Here is a 15,391-nt window from a genome sequence, read left to right on the forward strand (position 1 = left end):
AATAAATAAATAAATAAATAAATAAATAAATAAAAAAAATAAATATGGATAGTGAGACACTCCTTCGATACCCACCCAATGAGATGTGAAAAAAGCAGCATACTTGGTAGGGTTGACAGCTGAAGGATGGACTGTTTGCTAGGTCTATCTGTGCTGGATCAGTTGTTGCCCATTCTGTGCGAATTAGGTGTGGAATCTATCCATCCAGACATAATAGTGATTCATCCAGGGGGCAGTGAACTGGGTGAGTTACCAAGCCCGTAGCATCTGAACCTCATCAAATCTGACTTAACTGTTCTTGCTGCAGAATTGCCCAGGACTTATGTTTGCTGGTAAGAGATCATCCCTCGCCACTGGTTCACCAGCAAGAGACTGTGGGGAAGGGACTTGCAAAGGTAGACAGACATTGGGAAGGCCGTTAGCAGAGAGATGATTCACATCTGGCATGACTTGGCCGTGGTTAGTTCCTCTGACCTATTTGTGAGGGATAGTGTTCACCTGTCTAATATGAGGCATGAATTCTTTTTGAATAATCTGAGATGGGCAGTGCTAGCAACGGCTGGTCAAGGTGTGAATTGTATTAAGACTGCAGTCATTCTGGGGTTTGGGGGTGTTCCTCTGCCACCCCTACCCTGGGGAAGGAAGGTGAGGATGAGGACCTCTATGGTGCGGTGCTCAAGCCCAATTGGTAAAGGGGTTAAGTTGGGGGAGGGGTTAGTAGCTTTAGTGACATATGAGTGTGGATGACTCGGCAGGGCCAAGAAGATACGGCGAGCATAGGGGTAGGCCAACAGTGCTATGTGTGGTGGCCTGCCCAGCATGGGCCTCTTACCTGCCTTCAGGAGACTTCCACACCATAAGGCCTTGCTGAAACAGAATAGACCTTTGAAAGCCAAAGGAGCAGCAAATATTTGGGTCCTGAAGGCACCTCCTGGATGGGAGGGGAGGAAGAAATCATTAGGTGGGATCAAGTTCCTAAATCAGATTCCTTTGTTAGGTTTCTAATAAAAACTGCAGCCATTCGTTGTATACTCGAAAGCTGTCTGTATGGTTTATAAACTTTCAGAGGTGTAGGGGCTGCTTGGCCAGGAGTCACAGTTGCCCCCGGTTACTAAAAGATTTGTAAGAGGTATGCATCTTTTTTGTTATAACAGCACTACATTCCTTTAATGTTTAAAAAGTATAAAATATTAGATACTTAGATGAAAAACAGCAGAGTTTTAGGAATAAGACTGAAAGATGAAGTTGAGTAACACAGTAAACGATGGCAGATAAAGACCAATTGGCCCATCCAGTCTGCCCAGCAGAATCCAGAGGTGGGTATATTTATATATTTTGAGGAATCTGGTTAGTGCAGCAGCTTTAAACATGTTGATTCTGATTGCTAACCTTTTAAGAAGAGGTGGGAATACCTCTTATGGCTTACTTAGGTAAACAAAGGGGTTTTTTGTTGTTTCACAGTTTTACAGGTGGATCACAAACAGAAGAAAAGGAGAAGAAAAACGATCTGAATATCTTCACTGTTGCTTCAGGTCATTTGTATGAACGCTTTTTACGGTAAATATGGCACACAAACACAAGTAAATCTGGTGACTCTAATTAGCCTTGTGAAAGAAATTATTGAGGCTGCATTTTCTTTTTTTAACAAAAGTATTCGAGGAAAGTATTTTTTATGATTGAGAAGGTTTGGGGTTTTTTTGGAACATTTTGCTTTTACAGGAAAGATTTAAAAATAGTTGTCATTTCACATTTTGAAAACTCTTAATATTTATATTTGACTATACAAAGGAAAGACGAAATGGGTGCATCCTTTGCTATTCCTTGTCCTTCTACTCCACCAATCAAAAACTTGTGGGTTTAGACCTCTCATCCAGCAATTGGAGACAAAGTTGGTTTTTTTTCTTTTTTGATGACATCATGCATAGAACCAGATACAGCCAGTGTCCTCTGCCTCCAGCTATTGGATGGACAGTTGTGGACAAGCCTCAATGCAGTTTTTTAATTGAAGAGAATTTTTATAACTATTTCATGATTGTGATATAGCCATTAAACTAGTTTTGAGTCAAATTTATCTTAATGGGCCAAGCTCCTGTGGATTGTTCTCTGCAGTGATGCGAGCCAGGAAAGCAACACAGCTCACTACCCATCTGATGGGGTTTGTTTTCTTTGGAGAGCTCTACATGTGTAGTTTGAGCAAGCCCTTTTCAAAAAAAGGGATCATCTGCTTATTCTCTGAGCTGAAATGCTTGTGGAGGCCAAGCTCCTGCAATTGATAAGACTTGCAGTGAAGCGTGCCATTGACAATTTGAAAGCTCACCACCCCTTGTTAGGACTGAAAGTGAGCCTACTAACTCAAGGGCTTCCATCCTGGCTCCCATCCCTTGAATGTGATAATAGGTTGAGCAATAAAAGACAGTTGATAAGAGAAGGTAACATGCTCTTTTATTATTCAAATTGCCTTTAACCTTTTTCAAGGCAGAAAAAGAACCAGAGCTTTCAGCTGGCTAAGGTAAGTCAAACAGGCTGTGATTTAAAAAAAAAAAAATAGAAAAAGGAAAAGATACTTTGTTTATATTGGTAATATTTTTCTGAGATATTTTCTGAGGATTGCCATGTGCCAATTCATATGTCTGAGTGTTATGCTCTCTGTGACCATTAAAAGGCAGCAGTATCTGACAGCACAGAATTCAGCTTGCAAACACAATGATAAAATAGAGTTCATCAAACAGAGGAAGCTTACAATCTGGAGTCTTACTAGCCCAGACTTTCCCAGAGAGAAAGCAGCTAACAGCAATTTCTCCCGATGTGTCTGGAATGCTGCCATCTTGAGAGCTTTGGAGCAGTTTCAGGCTCTGCATAGCAGCATGTGATTAAAAACAAGGACCCCCTGCTGTTTAACTCTCCAAGTGCTGGGTCAAAGGAATTATTGAGGGAAGGGTTAGGTCGGCCATCATAGTTGGTGATTCGATAATTAGAAATGTAGACAGCCAGAGGAGGAAGTGACGTCACTTCCCTTGCTGGTTCACTAAAACGGAGCTCCTCGTCTACTGGGGCTTTTTCTGGGGAAACGGTGCGGCTATCTGAGCGACTTGGAATGAGACAGCACGATTTCGGAAGCAGAACTCACAGGGCACATGGCCAAAAAAAAAGACGGTAGATTTCAAGAAATTCTCATATAATAAAGGCGGGGAAGACTCAGACACCGAGGCACACACAATGGTGGCGGAGGAAGAAACAGAGGAGATGGGGAACGGAGGCGGAGCTACGAGGAGATCGAATATGGAGCCCCCCTCCCTTACGGAACTGTGCTCCTGGTTTATGGAGATACGCCAGGATAATCTTTTAAAGCTGAAATCGCCACCACTCTACAGGAAATGCATGATGACCACGCGGAGCTCGGCCACAGACTTGATGAAGCAGACATCAGGCTCAATGAGCATGAGGACAGGTGGACTAAGCAACAAAAAGGTCTGACAGCACTGCAATCCACCCAGTCTGACCTAGCAGATAAACTTGAAGATCTGGAGAACAGGTCCAGACATTGCAACTTACGCTTTCAAGGCATACCCGAGAGGGAGGAATACGCTAACTGTACATTGGTAATTCAGAAAATCTGTGTATGATATTGGGAGAGACGGATGCTGACAGCGTGGGATCTGAAGCCAATACACAGATAGAGAGAGCACACAGATCACTGGGATCCAAGACAGGGAATAAGCCCCGTGACAGTGTTGTTTGCTTTCTTTCGTTTGCATACAAAGAAAAGATAGCATCTGCAGCGAGACAGCACCGATTTTGGCGTTGGAAGGAGAACGAAATCGCCATCTATGCAGACTTAGCTATTACCACATTGCAAAAATGCCTGGCTTTCAAACCCGTCACCACCACTTTGACATCTGCAAAAGTTCGCTACCACTGGCTTTTCCCCTTTGGACTGTGGTTCCAGATAGAAGGGAAGTCACCCAAGGCCCATACGTTGGATGCAACAGCACAAGCCTTGAAGGAAGCAGGATTATCAGTGGAGATTCCTGCCCCCAATATCACTGCTCCTACAGGTTCCAGATCCGAGACACCGCGGTGGCAACACGTCACCAAAGGCGATCGTAGACTCCGGAGGAATACCAGTGAAGGCTCGCGGGCTGAAGCTCTCACCTGAACTGCCTTGCATGTCAGAGTTCCTTTTGTGAGCGCCAGGTTTATTTTTCTGATCGTGGGAGAAGGTCACAATATGGACCTTGTGAGATTATGTTGTTTCTAATGACTACTTAATCTGTTCTTTGGGTAATCACAAGCAGAGTTTACATCAGTATCCAATGATAGTTCGTTTTTAGCTGCTCTGGGGACGGGTGGAGATTTTAATGTAACACTTAACCCCCATATTGATAACTCCACGGGGAACAGCTCGGACTCTGCTCTCACTAGAAAGGCGTTCAAAAACATAATCACACTTATTGCAGGGATAGACATCTGGCGGTCTCGTTTTCCAACATCCAGATATTATTCATTCTACTCACATCCTCACAATAGTTACTCCCATTTAGACATGTTTCTGATAGATGAAACAAGAATAAATACAGTTCATGCGGTGGAAATTGAACCAATAGTTTGGTCAGACCATGCACCAGTCTGGTTTCAATTGCAATTACGAAATTATGATACTGGCCAGCGGTATTGGAGACTTAACAATTCATTGTTGGAGGATAGTGAGTTCGAGAGACAAATAGCAAGGGAAATACAGGAATATTTGCGTTTCAATGACACCAGAGATACTAATCCAGGGAATGTGTGGGAATGTTTGAAAAGCTTGTTGCGGGGATCTTTCATTGCTAGGGCCACCTTCATTAAAAAGCAGAGAGAGAGGGAAAGACATCACCTGATGACTAACTTGCAACAACTAGTAACTGCTCATATGTGGGATACTGCTCGACATCACCTATGACAGGATATTCAGGAGATACGGGACAAGATAGCGCTTGACTCAGCGCTAATTGCGCACCAGATGGATCTGGCATAGCAGAAATGTTTCGATGGGGAAATAAAGCTGGGAGGTATTTAGCTCAAGCGCTCAAGGGTAGTCAAGCGCAAGCCACCATCCTTAAAATTAAAAATTCAGAGGGAAACCTCCTAACTGATAATAACTCCATTAGACAAAGATTTCATCAGTTTTATGCTTAGCTTTATAGCAGCGACCCGACTATTCGGGCGGGGGCCATCACTGAATATCTGTCAGATATACCACTCCCGGAGCTGACAACTTCCCAACGGCAGTTTTTAGATAAAGATATCACGTTGGGAGAAATCCATGAAGACACTAAAACCTGGTAAATCTCCAGGCCTCGATGGATACACACCGAGGTTTTACAAACAGTTCTCAAATGTGCTGTTGCCAGTACTCTTGAAATTCTTTAATTCTTTGAGAATGGGGACCAATCTGTCGCCACAAGATAATACGACGGGGATCACTATTCTGGTAAAACCAGGTAGGGATCCAGCACTTTGCGGATCATACCGGCCCATATCTCTCCTGAATATCGGTGTTAAACTATTGGCGAAAATTCTTGCAAATCGTTTGAATTGTTTTATAGCTCAGTTGGTCCATTCAGACCAGGCAGGATTTATCCCTGGGAGAACAACAGCTGATAATGTCCACAAAATCCTTGACAATATTTGGTATGAAAAAAAACACAATATACCCACTATAGCACTGTCCATCGATGCAGAAAAGGCATTCGATATGGTGCATTGGCCTTACCTTTTTCATACTATGGAAAGAATGGGATTTGGAGCCCCATATGGTGCATTGGCCTTACCTTTTTCATACTATGGAAAGAATGGGATTTGGAGCCCCTTATCTCTAATGAATACGTCAGCTATATAATGCACCTAAGGCGTATCTTAAGATTAATGGTGGCTAATCACCTACTTTCACAGTGGGCAGGGGGACTAGGCAGGGTTGCCCCGTATCACTGTTACTGTTCGCCCTCTTCCTCGAGCCCTTTGCGATTAACATTCAACGTAATGCTGATGTCACCGGCTTGACCGTAGGAAGGATCTCCACCAAACTCTCCCTGTATGCAGATGATATTTTACTCACGCTTACTAACCCTGAACTCTCCCCTATGCATTTGACTAGAGAAATGGAGGCCTTTAGTAGAGTATCGGGGTTCCAAGTTAACTGGGAGAAATCCAAGATACTTAATTTTACTATCCCACCCCGAGAGGCCACTCATTTACAAGGGATGTTTAAATTTAGGTGGGCAAAAACGCAGATAAAGTATTTGGGAGTACAACTCAATGCCACCCAGGACTTGCTCTCCATAAACTATACACCCTTGTGGAATAAATTATCTAAAGACATGGAGGAATGGAGCCAGTACCACATTTCTTGGATGGGTCGTATGGTGGTCTTCAAAATGACAATTCTACCAAAACTTCTATACCTTTTCAGACACTACCTGTTAAGATCCCAGCACCACTTTTAATGTAATGGCAGAAGAAATGTATGGCCTTTATTTGGGCAGGGCGGAGGTCAAGGGTGGCTTAGCGGGTTTTTTTCCAACCTAAACCTCAGAGGGGACTTAATGTTCCAGATACTATTGGGCTGCCCAATTTAAGAGGCTGGTTGACTGGCACAACACTCGGCAGCCCAATCAATGGGTGCAAACAACTCAGGAAATGCTTGGGCACGTTCAACTTTGTAGTCTTCTATGGCAGCCCAGAGGGACCTGGCTTGTTGAGCCAGGAACCAAACTTCCCCCATCTACCCTCCTTTCTCTAGACTTGTGGCATCAGTTTGGGACAGAGGGAATATCATGCTAGCACCAGTTTATATGCAAATAAAGCATTTAGACATGGTTTTGAGAATGTGGCATTTCAAGTGTGGAGGCCACAGGGAATTTGGACCTGGGAGCATGTTTGGGGACCACAGAAAATACGTTCTTTTTTAGACTTACCTGAGACAGCAGCTTACCCTTATGCACAACTAGCCCATTTTGCATGAGCTAGCATGATTGATAAACACCTCAACTTAGGCATGTCTGAATTTGAAAAGGTTTGCAGAAAAGCAAATAGTTTCAAAAAGGTTCTTTCCGTGCTATATCAGTTATTAGCATCGCGGGACAAGCCCACACCAGTCTTTCAAAAGGCCTGGGAGAGGGATCTTCAGCTAGAATGGTCACCCCGGGAATGGAAAAACATCTTTCAGAACATGGGAAGAGGGTACATTGCCACTTCCCTCATAAAACACTCTTACAAACTCTTATACCGTTGGTATCTGTACCCTCTTCAATTACATAAATTCACAGCACATGTCTCAGATAAATGTTAGCGGGCTTGTGCGACTGTAGTTACTTTTTTCCATATGTGGTGGGATTGCCAATTATTCAAGATGTGTGGCAGGGGATGTTCCAATGGATGGGGGAAATGATTCCGGGGATGGTCGCACCCTCGCCAGCCCAGTCGTTACTGGCTATTAAAATTCCAGAGATCACAGTCGATCATAATCGACTAGCTCATTATATTTTAACAGCTAGCCGCTGTGAAATAGAAAAATTCTGGAAGTCTTTGAGGGTACCAACAAAAGCAGTCATACAACAAAAGATGGATAAAATATATTTATTATCTAAAATTACAGCCTACAAACACAAAAGTATCATTAAATTTGAAAAGACATGGCAAACTTATCAGCTATGGAAGTCCTCGCGGGACTCATGCACCCCAGTACTGTCGGCAGCCTTAACTAACAATATGTATCATGTTACTTAAGCAAAGTTGTATCTTTGTGAAAATTTTGAAATTTAATAAAAAATAAATTGAAAAATAAAACAATTAGTTTCATTATGCCAGAGGGTTTGGTATATGGTATGGTCCAAGACTCTTATTTTCTCTCCAGTAATTGCTATGTGTAAGCATATGTGGCATGTTCGGGAGTCAGGGTGGGGGGGTCAGGGAAACAACAAATTGTTTTGGATAAAGCTTAAGAGAGTGAATCATTACATAGCTTTTGATTCTGCTACTACATGGATATGCTGATACATTCCCAAAAAATATATAGTTGCAATGGAGAAAGTACAGAGAAGGGCAACCAAAATGATAAAGGGGATGGAATAGTTCCCCTATGAGGAAAGGCTAAAGAGATTAAGGCTGTTCGGCATGGAGAAGAGACGGCTGAGGGGGGATATGATAGAGGTCTTTAAAATCATAAGAGGTCTAGAACGGGTAAATGTGAATCGCTATTTACTCTTTCGGATAATAGAAAGACTAGGGGGCAGTTTATGAAGTTTGCAAGTAGCAAATTTAAAACTAATCGGAGAAAATTCTTTTTCACTCAAATCACAATTAAGCTTTGGAATTTGTTGCCAGGTCTACTAGTTGTTTTTTTACTGATAAATAATGCCAAATTATGCAGCATAGCATTCACATCTACGCCTAAGTATGAGGTTTACTTAATGATACAAACATAATTCACGGTGATTTGTGGTACTTTAGCCTTCTTATTATTACGATTTTATACACGGCTCCTACCTGTCCATAAATTTTGAGAGAGCGGTTGTGTTGCTTATATTTAAATTGCTAACATCTCAAAATATAGATATATATTTTTACCTTTGTTGTCTGATCTTTGTATTTTTCTAATCAGTTGGTCCTGGTCTCTTTTTCCCATTTTTTCCCTTATAGCTCATTTCCTAATTCCTTTTCAGTGTCTTTCTTCTATTACTGTCTTCTTCCCTTCCACACACACACACACACACACACTTTCTCTCACAGACTCCCTCTCACACACTCAAGCTCTCACTCTCATATGCTCTCCCCCCCCCCCAAGCTCACATTCTCTGCAGACACACATACAAGTTCTCACTTTCTCACCCCTCCCCAGGCTTATATTCTTATGCACACACAGACGCACATCCAGGCACACATTCTCACCCACACACATAAACCCAGACTCCCATTCTCACCCACAAACCCATGCTCCCAGTCTCACCCACACATATTCAAGCTCCCATTCTCATCCATACATATACACATTTAAGGTCCTATTCTCACCCACACATACACACATTCAAGCACCCATTCTTATCCACATATTCAAGCTTCCATTCTCACCCACCCACACAAACCCAGGCTCTCATTCTCACCCATGTATACACACATTCAAGCTCCCATTCTCACCCACCCACAAACCCAGGCTCCCATTCTCACCCACACATACACACATTCAAGCTCCCATTCACCCACATATTCAAGCTTCCATTCTCACCCACACACAAACCCAGGCTCCCATTCTCAACCACACATACACACATTCGAGCTCCCATTCACCCACATATTCAAGCTTCCATTCTCACCCACATACACACCCAGGCTCCAGTTTTCACCCACACACACTCCCATTCTCATCCACACATACACATTTAAGCACGTGCACAGCTTCCGCTTCCTCCCCCCAAAGCAGGAAGATCAGCTGCCTCTCCTGCTGCCACCGGACTCCTGCTATCTTCGGGCGTCGGGCCCGCCGAACTTCCTGTGGGGGGGGGAGCGGAAGCGCAGCGCACAACGTCCGCTTCCTCCCTCCCCCCCCCCCAAGCAGGAAGATCGGCGGGCCCGACGCCTGAAGATAGCAGGAGGCCGGTGGCAGCAGGAGAGGCAGCTGATCTTCCTGTTTTGGGGGAGAAAGCGGAAGCTGTGCGCGGCGCTTCCGCTCCCCCACCCCCAAACAGGAAGTTCGGCGGGCCGTTTGGCCCGAAGATAGCAGGAGAACGGGTGGCAGCAGGAGAGGCAGCTGATCTTCCTGCATTGGGGGGAGGAAGCGGAAGCTGCGCGCGGCGCTTCCGCTCCCCCCCCCCCTCCCTCAACAGGAAGACCGGTTGGCCATATGGCCGCAGCAGCGCTTCCCCATGTGTGCCGTGATGGCGCGTGAGGCGTGGGTTCTCTTGTTCGCTGTCGCGGGGAGTGCCAGTTGGGTGGGCCTGGGTCTAAGTTGGGTGGGCACCTGCCCACCCGTGGCTACGCCACTGACTTCTAACACCGCTGCCGTTACCACTGGGCTTGAACGTGCTGACAGCCCAGCGGGAGAGACCGGGAGCGCGCGCCGCGGACCGGTGGTTGGGGACCCCTGAAAAAAGACCACGAAAGGCGGAACTGTGACATATGTAGGAAAGAAACTCGAGCGAAGGCACGCTGTCCGATTGGCCAGTGCTGGGCAAGGCTTGCCCAGCACCGGCCAATCGGGCAGCGTGCCTTCGCTTGAGTCACTCCCTCCCCCCCACCGGACGCTGTAAAAAAAAAAAACAGTTCATTCTCCGCTCCCTCGCTCCCCGATTGGCCGGCCAATCGGGGAGCGAGGGAGCGGAGAATGAACTGCTGCCTTCCCTCTGCAAGGGAAGGCAGCGTGCCTCATTCCCCGTCTGCTCTCAGCAGTGGGCGGGCCGGTCACAGACCATAGGCGGGCTGGATTCAGCCCGCGGGCCACCCCTTGCCCAGGTCTGCCTTAGATAATCTAACCAACTTTTTGTTTCTTTTGATAAGAATAGGTTGGGCATTGCTGTTGCCAAACAGACACTATCCAATTGGCTAGCAGATTGCATCTTCTTCTGTTATACCCAGGCAGGATTTTATCTTGAGGGTCATGTCAAGACTCATTCTGTCAGAGCCATGGCAGTATCGGTGGCCCACTTGTGATCAGTTCCCGTGGAAGAGATCTGCAAGGCTGCGACGTGGAGTTCTCTCCACACATTCACATCCCATTACTATCTGGATAGGGATGGCCGACGCAAAAGTAGGTTCGGTGAATCTGTCCCCAGGAAACTGTTCAAGGTGTAGAACCCAACTCTCCCAATCTAGGGCCCGTTGTTTGCATTCAGGCTGTGTGAGGACTACCATCCTGCTTGTCTTGGAGAAAGCAGAGTTGCTTAACTGTAACAGGTATTCCCCAAGGACATCAGGATGTTAGTCCTCACAAAACCCACCTGCCACCCCGCGGAGTTGGGTTTCTCCTATTTTTATTTTATTGTAAATCTATGTTATGATACTGAAGAGGAACCCCGTGTGGATGCATGGTATAGGGCATGCTGAAAACTTAGGTTTTCCACATCAGGCTCCATCTGATGATGTCACCCATGTGTGAGGACTAACATCCTGCTGTCCTTGAAGAACATCTGTTACAAGTAAGCAACTCTGCTGAACATGGTGCCCCTGGCTAGAGCAGGGCCAGGACTGCATTGGAAGGAGTCAGTGTTAGACATGAAACATGGGAGGCCCACTCTATAAATAATGGACTTTGTGGTGTTGAACTTCTTTAATTTATGCAGTTTTGTTACTGTGAAAAGGGCCAGAATTTGCCCCGTTTGAATCTATTCCTGACTGAAAGTCTTCATTCTCTGGTGCTATATGCTAGAGAAGGTGCCCATTGTTATTTTTATTCCTATATTCAGAGGGTCAAATTATATCCATTAATTGATACATCAATAGCAATTGGTTGGAGTCACTGGATCAATATCCTGTTAGGGAAACAGCAGAAGCAACATTTGGGATGGGGGATGTATAAATAGATATATAATATTTAAGTATCATGCTGCTGTTGATTAAAACCTGTTTATTTTCATAGAATTATGATGCTTTCAGTTCTTCGAAACACCAAAACGCCAGTCAAATTCTGGTTTTTGAAAAACTATCTCTCCCCTACTTTTAAGGTAAGGTTAGCAGGGACTTTACAGTGTTTTATGAACCGTAAAATGTTAAAATAACTAATTACATATGTATGACTTGTTTTATAGCATTTCTCAGTTTGAGCATTTTTAGTCTTGCATTATCTTTCAGAAATATGAATTAATTGGCTTTGTTTTGTAGCTCGCTGTTTGAAGGGTTGTATGGGATTTTGGGAGGAGGGAAGGAAGTTTGGCCCCATTATTATATTTTGGGACCAGCAGTTTGCCCCTTTCCTTTGGGTTTCTGGCTCAGTTAGAACCAGCTTCTGTTGGGCTATGGTGCCACAAGACTTCGTTGGCAACTTTTGCATGACATTTCTATTTACATCCCATTTTTCTCAGAAAAGACTCAAAGCAGATTATAAAAGTATAATAATATATACTAATACAACATAACTTAGTATATCCTCAGAATTACATTTATATTATCCCAAACCCCCCTTTCTCACAGAGGAGTTATGTAATAACTACCTCCACCTGCAAACATCATGTACTCCCATTCTAGGCAGATACATTAAATGCAAATAAACAGGGCCCAGAAAACTTCAAAGCAGCAGAGCGCAAGTAACTAAAAATCTCCATTTCCACAGCACAGCATCACTGCTAATATGGAGTCTGCTGGTGCATGGCCCCGCCTAGGGAGAGGCAGAAACACACTAAAAACTTAGCGTTGGAAATTAACCAGGCTCATATAGCATTTTCTCCTCACTCTTCAAATGTCAGTTCTCAGTATTCAATTTGATGCTGATCAGTTCTGCTGCAGTCACAAGCAGTGAATACCATACTCTCTGACCTTGCCTAGACAATCCCATGAAGACTGAAAAAGGTATAAAATGGATGTATATTGAATTTCTTATATTTTTCACTGCTACCAAAGTGTCAAAACTAGGTTATTTTACAGAATTTACTGAATATATCATCATTAAAATTTAGGTAACAAGTATTTAAAAATTAAAATTCTGAGAGCCAGCCTAGTAGCTCTGCACTGCCATGCAAAAGACCTAGGTTTGATTCCTGCCTCATGTCCTCTGCTTTCCAGACCAGCTGGAAATGCTAAGGAAGCATCCCTGGTTACCCGAGCTGTTTCCTTTTGTATAACAGTGTTTCTCAACCCTCTCCTTTAGGCACACCTAGCCAATCGTGTTTTCAGGATATCCATAATGAATATACATGGGATAGATTTGCATACATAGCAGTCCCAGGGTATGCATATCTACCTCATGCATATTCATTGTGGCAATCCTGAAAATCTGACTGAATAGATGTGCCTCCAGGAGAGGGTTGGAAAATACTGTTTTTACAGCCTTCCCTAGCCCAGTCATTGTAGTGACCAGGAGCTACAGAGTATGATCCCCTCCAGAATCTAATGGGCATGCATCCTAGTTCCAACCATTAGGTGTCACCATTGAGTAATACCAGGGACGCTCCTTCAGAAGTAGTGAACGCTGCCTCCAAGGCATTGTTGAAGGAGGTTAGTTTAAAAGGATGCTATCAGGATTTTGTACATTGAGAAAGATAGTTTTTGAAAGAGAGGATTTTGGTATCATATATATTTTAGGAATTCCTTACAAATAATGATTTTGCTATGGTTTTTATATTTTAAGGAATCATGTCAGTCATTTGTTGTTTTCGTCCCCCTTTTTTCTCTCTCCACTTCCAACCCCAAAATAAATATCTATAAATTCACTTATTTTAGAGAAGACAATAACTGGGGCACCCTGGACCAGTGCCACCACTACTCCCCAACAGGCCTCCCCCCTGCTCCCAAACCAGAACATGAAACTATAAACATAGAGACCTCAAAGACCTTGGCTTCGCTTTGGACATGTTTGACCACAGCTTTATTGTTGCAACCGTCCCTTCCCGACGGCTTCACTCCGCCTACCTTTCCTTCTTTGCACCTCCTCTCGCTGTGGATGGACGCCTGGCTGCTGCGGCGTCTGCCTGCCGTCCTCTCCGGCGTCCCTGGACCGGCTTGAGCGCTGCCTCCCACCATGCTCCGCTGGTACCTTAGGGCTCACGCGCCGCACGGCCCTCACTCTTATTTCCTACTTGGCGCAAACCTCAGGGATGTCCCCCTGTGATGATGTCACGCTGCCCGGATATTTAAAGCCTACGATGTTTGCTAGCCTTTGAGTTAGCAAGGGGGGAATCTTACGGATGGGATTCGCTCTCCGTACCCAGCTACTCTGCCTCTCCAATCTTCCATTGGACTCTTAATGCTAACGGGGTACCCGCTCCTCGGGGGCCTCATTTGCTTTTCAGGTCGCTATCAGGAACATAAGAACATAAGAACATAAGAAAATGCCATACTGGGTCAGACCAAGGGTCCATCAAGCCCAGCATCCTGTTTCCAACAGTGGCCAATCCAGGCCATAAGAACCTGGCAAGTACCCAAAAACTAAGTCTATTCCATGTAACCATTGCTAATGGCAGTGGCTATTCTCTAAGTGAACTTAATAGCAGGTAATGGACTTCTCCTCCAAGGTCTTTTGCAGGTCCTTTTTTAAACACAGCTATACTAACTGCACGAACCACATTCTCTGGCAACAAATTCCAGAGTTTAATTGTGCGTTGAGTAAAAAAGAACTTTCTCCGATTAGTTTTAAATGTGCCCCATGCTAACTTCATGGAGTGTCCCCTAGTCCTTCTACTATCCGAAAGAGTAAATAACCGATTCACATCTACCCGTTCTAGACCTCTCATGATTTTAAACACCTCTATCATATCCCCCCTCAGTCGTCTCTTCTCCAAGCTGAAAAGTCCTAACCTCTTTAGTCTTTCCTCATAGGGGAGTTGTTCCATTCCCCTTATCATTTTGGTAGGAAATTGGTACTCGCTCCTCAAGGACCCATGTGCCCTGACTCGCTGCCTGCTCCTTCCTTCTCTTCTGCCTGGAAGGATTCGCTATCTTCAACACCAGTGAATACTACCATCTTCACCTCCAAGCTGTTCCATGGAACCAGGTACTCGCTTCTCGAGGGCCTGCCTCCGTTCCAGCCCTAGTGCCATCTCCTACGTGGTACCGCTGTGTGAGTACATTACTTTCAAGCCTCTCAGCTCTCAGGGATCAGGTACTCGCTCCTCAAGGGCCTGCTCTCCCTATCCTGGGGTTCTCCATACTGGGGCTTTGTGCTTATTCCACTGTACTCATTTTCAGTTCTTTCCACTACAGCACTGCTACCGGAGGAGTCGCTGTTCCAGCGCCCGAGGGATACTAGCCCAGCTGGGCTAATTCTTCTGCTCACTACTGCCACCTCTGGTGGCTTCACCCCATTGTCTAATAAAAGATCAATCTCTGTGTTTGTGTGTCCTAAGCTGAGCCTGACCTGTGGCCCCTCATGGGACTTCCCCCCCGTGGGCATGGTCAGCTGCCACAGTGTCCAAGGGTCCACCCAAACCTCACTAATTATAACATTTATTAACATAAACAAATAACAATACAGTAAGAAGTAGCCTCCTTTCTCACAGGACAAGCAGGATGGTAGTCCTCACATATGGGTGACATCACAGGATGGAGCCTAATCACGGAACACTTTTGTCAAAGTTTCTAGAACTTTGACTGGCACCTACTGGGCATGCCCAGCATGGCACTAAACCTGCAGCCAGCAGGGGTCCCCCTTCAGTCTTCTTTTTTCCGCGCAGCAGTAGCCATGCGGGTTAAGGAGCTCCACAGAGATTCCTGA

General features: G+C 44.9%; 1 protein-coding gene across 3 annotated transcripts in view; it reads left to right on the forward strand.

The window, feature by feature from the left end:
• UGGT2 (UDP-glucose glycoprotein glucosyltransferase 2) overlaps positions 1 to 15,391 on the forward strand; it is a 1,031,439-nt gene that overhangs the window by 916,262 nt on the left and 99,786 nt on the right. For 2 of the 3 annotated variants that reach the window (XM_029604715.1, XM_029604718.1), the window contains exons 32-34: positions 1,462 to 1,557; positions 2,480 to 2,509; positions 11,606 to 11,690. In XM_029604715.1, the coding sequence (XP_029460575.1) occupies positions 1,462 to 1,557; positions 2,480 to 2,509; positions 11,606 to 11,690 (211 nt within the window). The remainder of the gene's footprint in view (positions 1 to 1,461; positions 1,558 to 2,479; positions 2,510 to 11,605; positions 11,691 to 15,391) is intronic. The other variant, XM_029604716.1, reaches the window with a different exon arrangement.

Source organism: Rhinatrema bivittatum, chromosome 5 (genome assembly GCF_901001135.1).
Source record: "Rhinatrema bivittatum chromosome 5, aRhiBiv1.1, whole genome shotgun sequence".
In the NCBI taxonomy this organism is placed as follows: Eukaryota; Metazoa; Chordata; class Amphibia; order Gymnophiona; family Rhinatrematidae; genus Rhinatrema; species Rhinatrema bivittatum.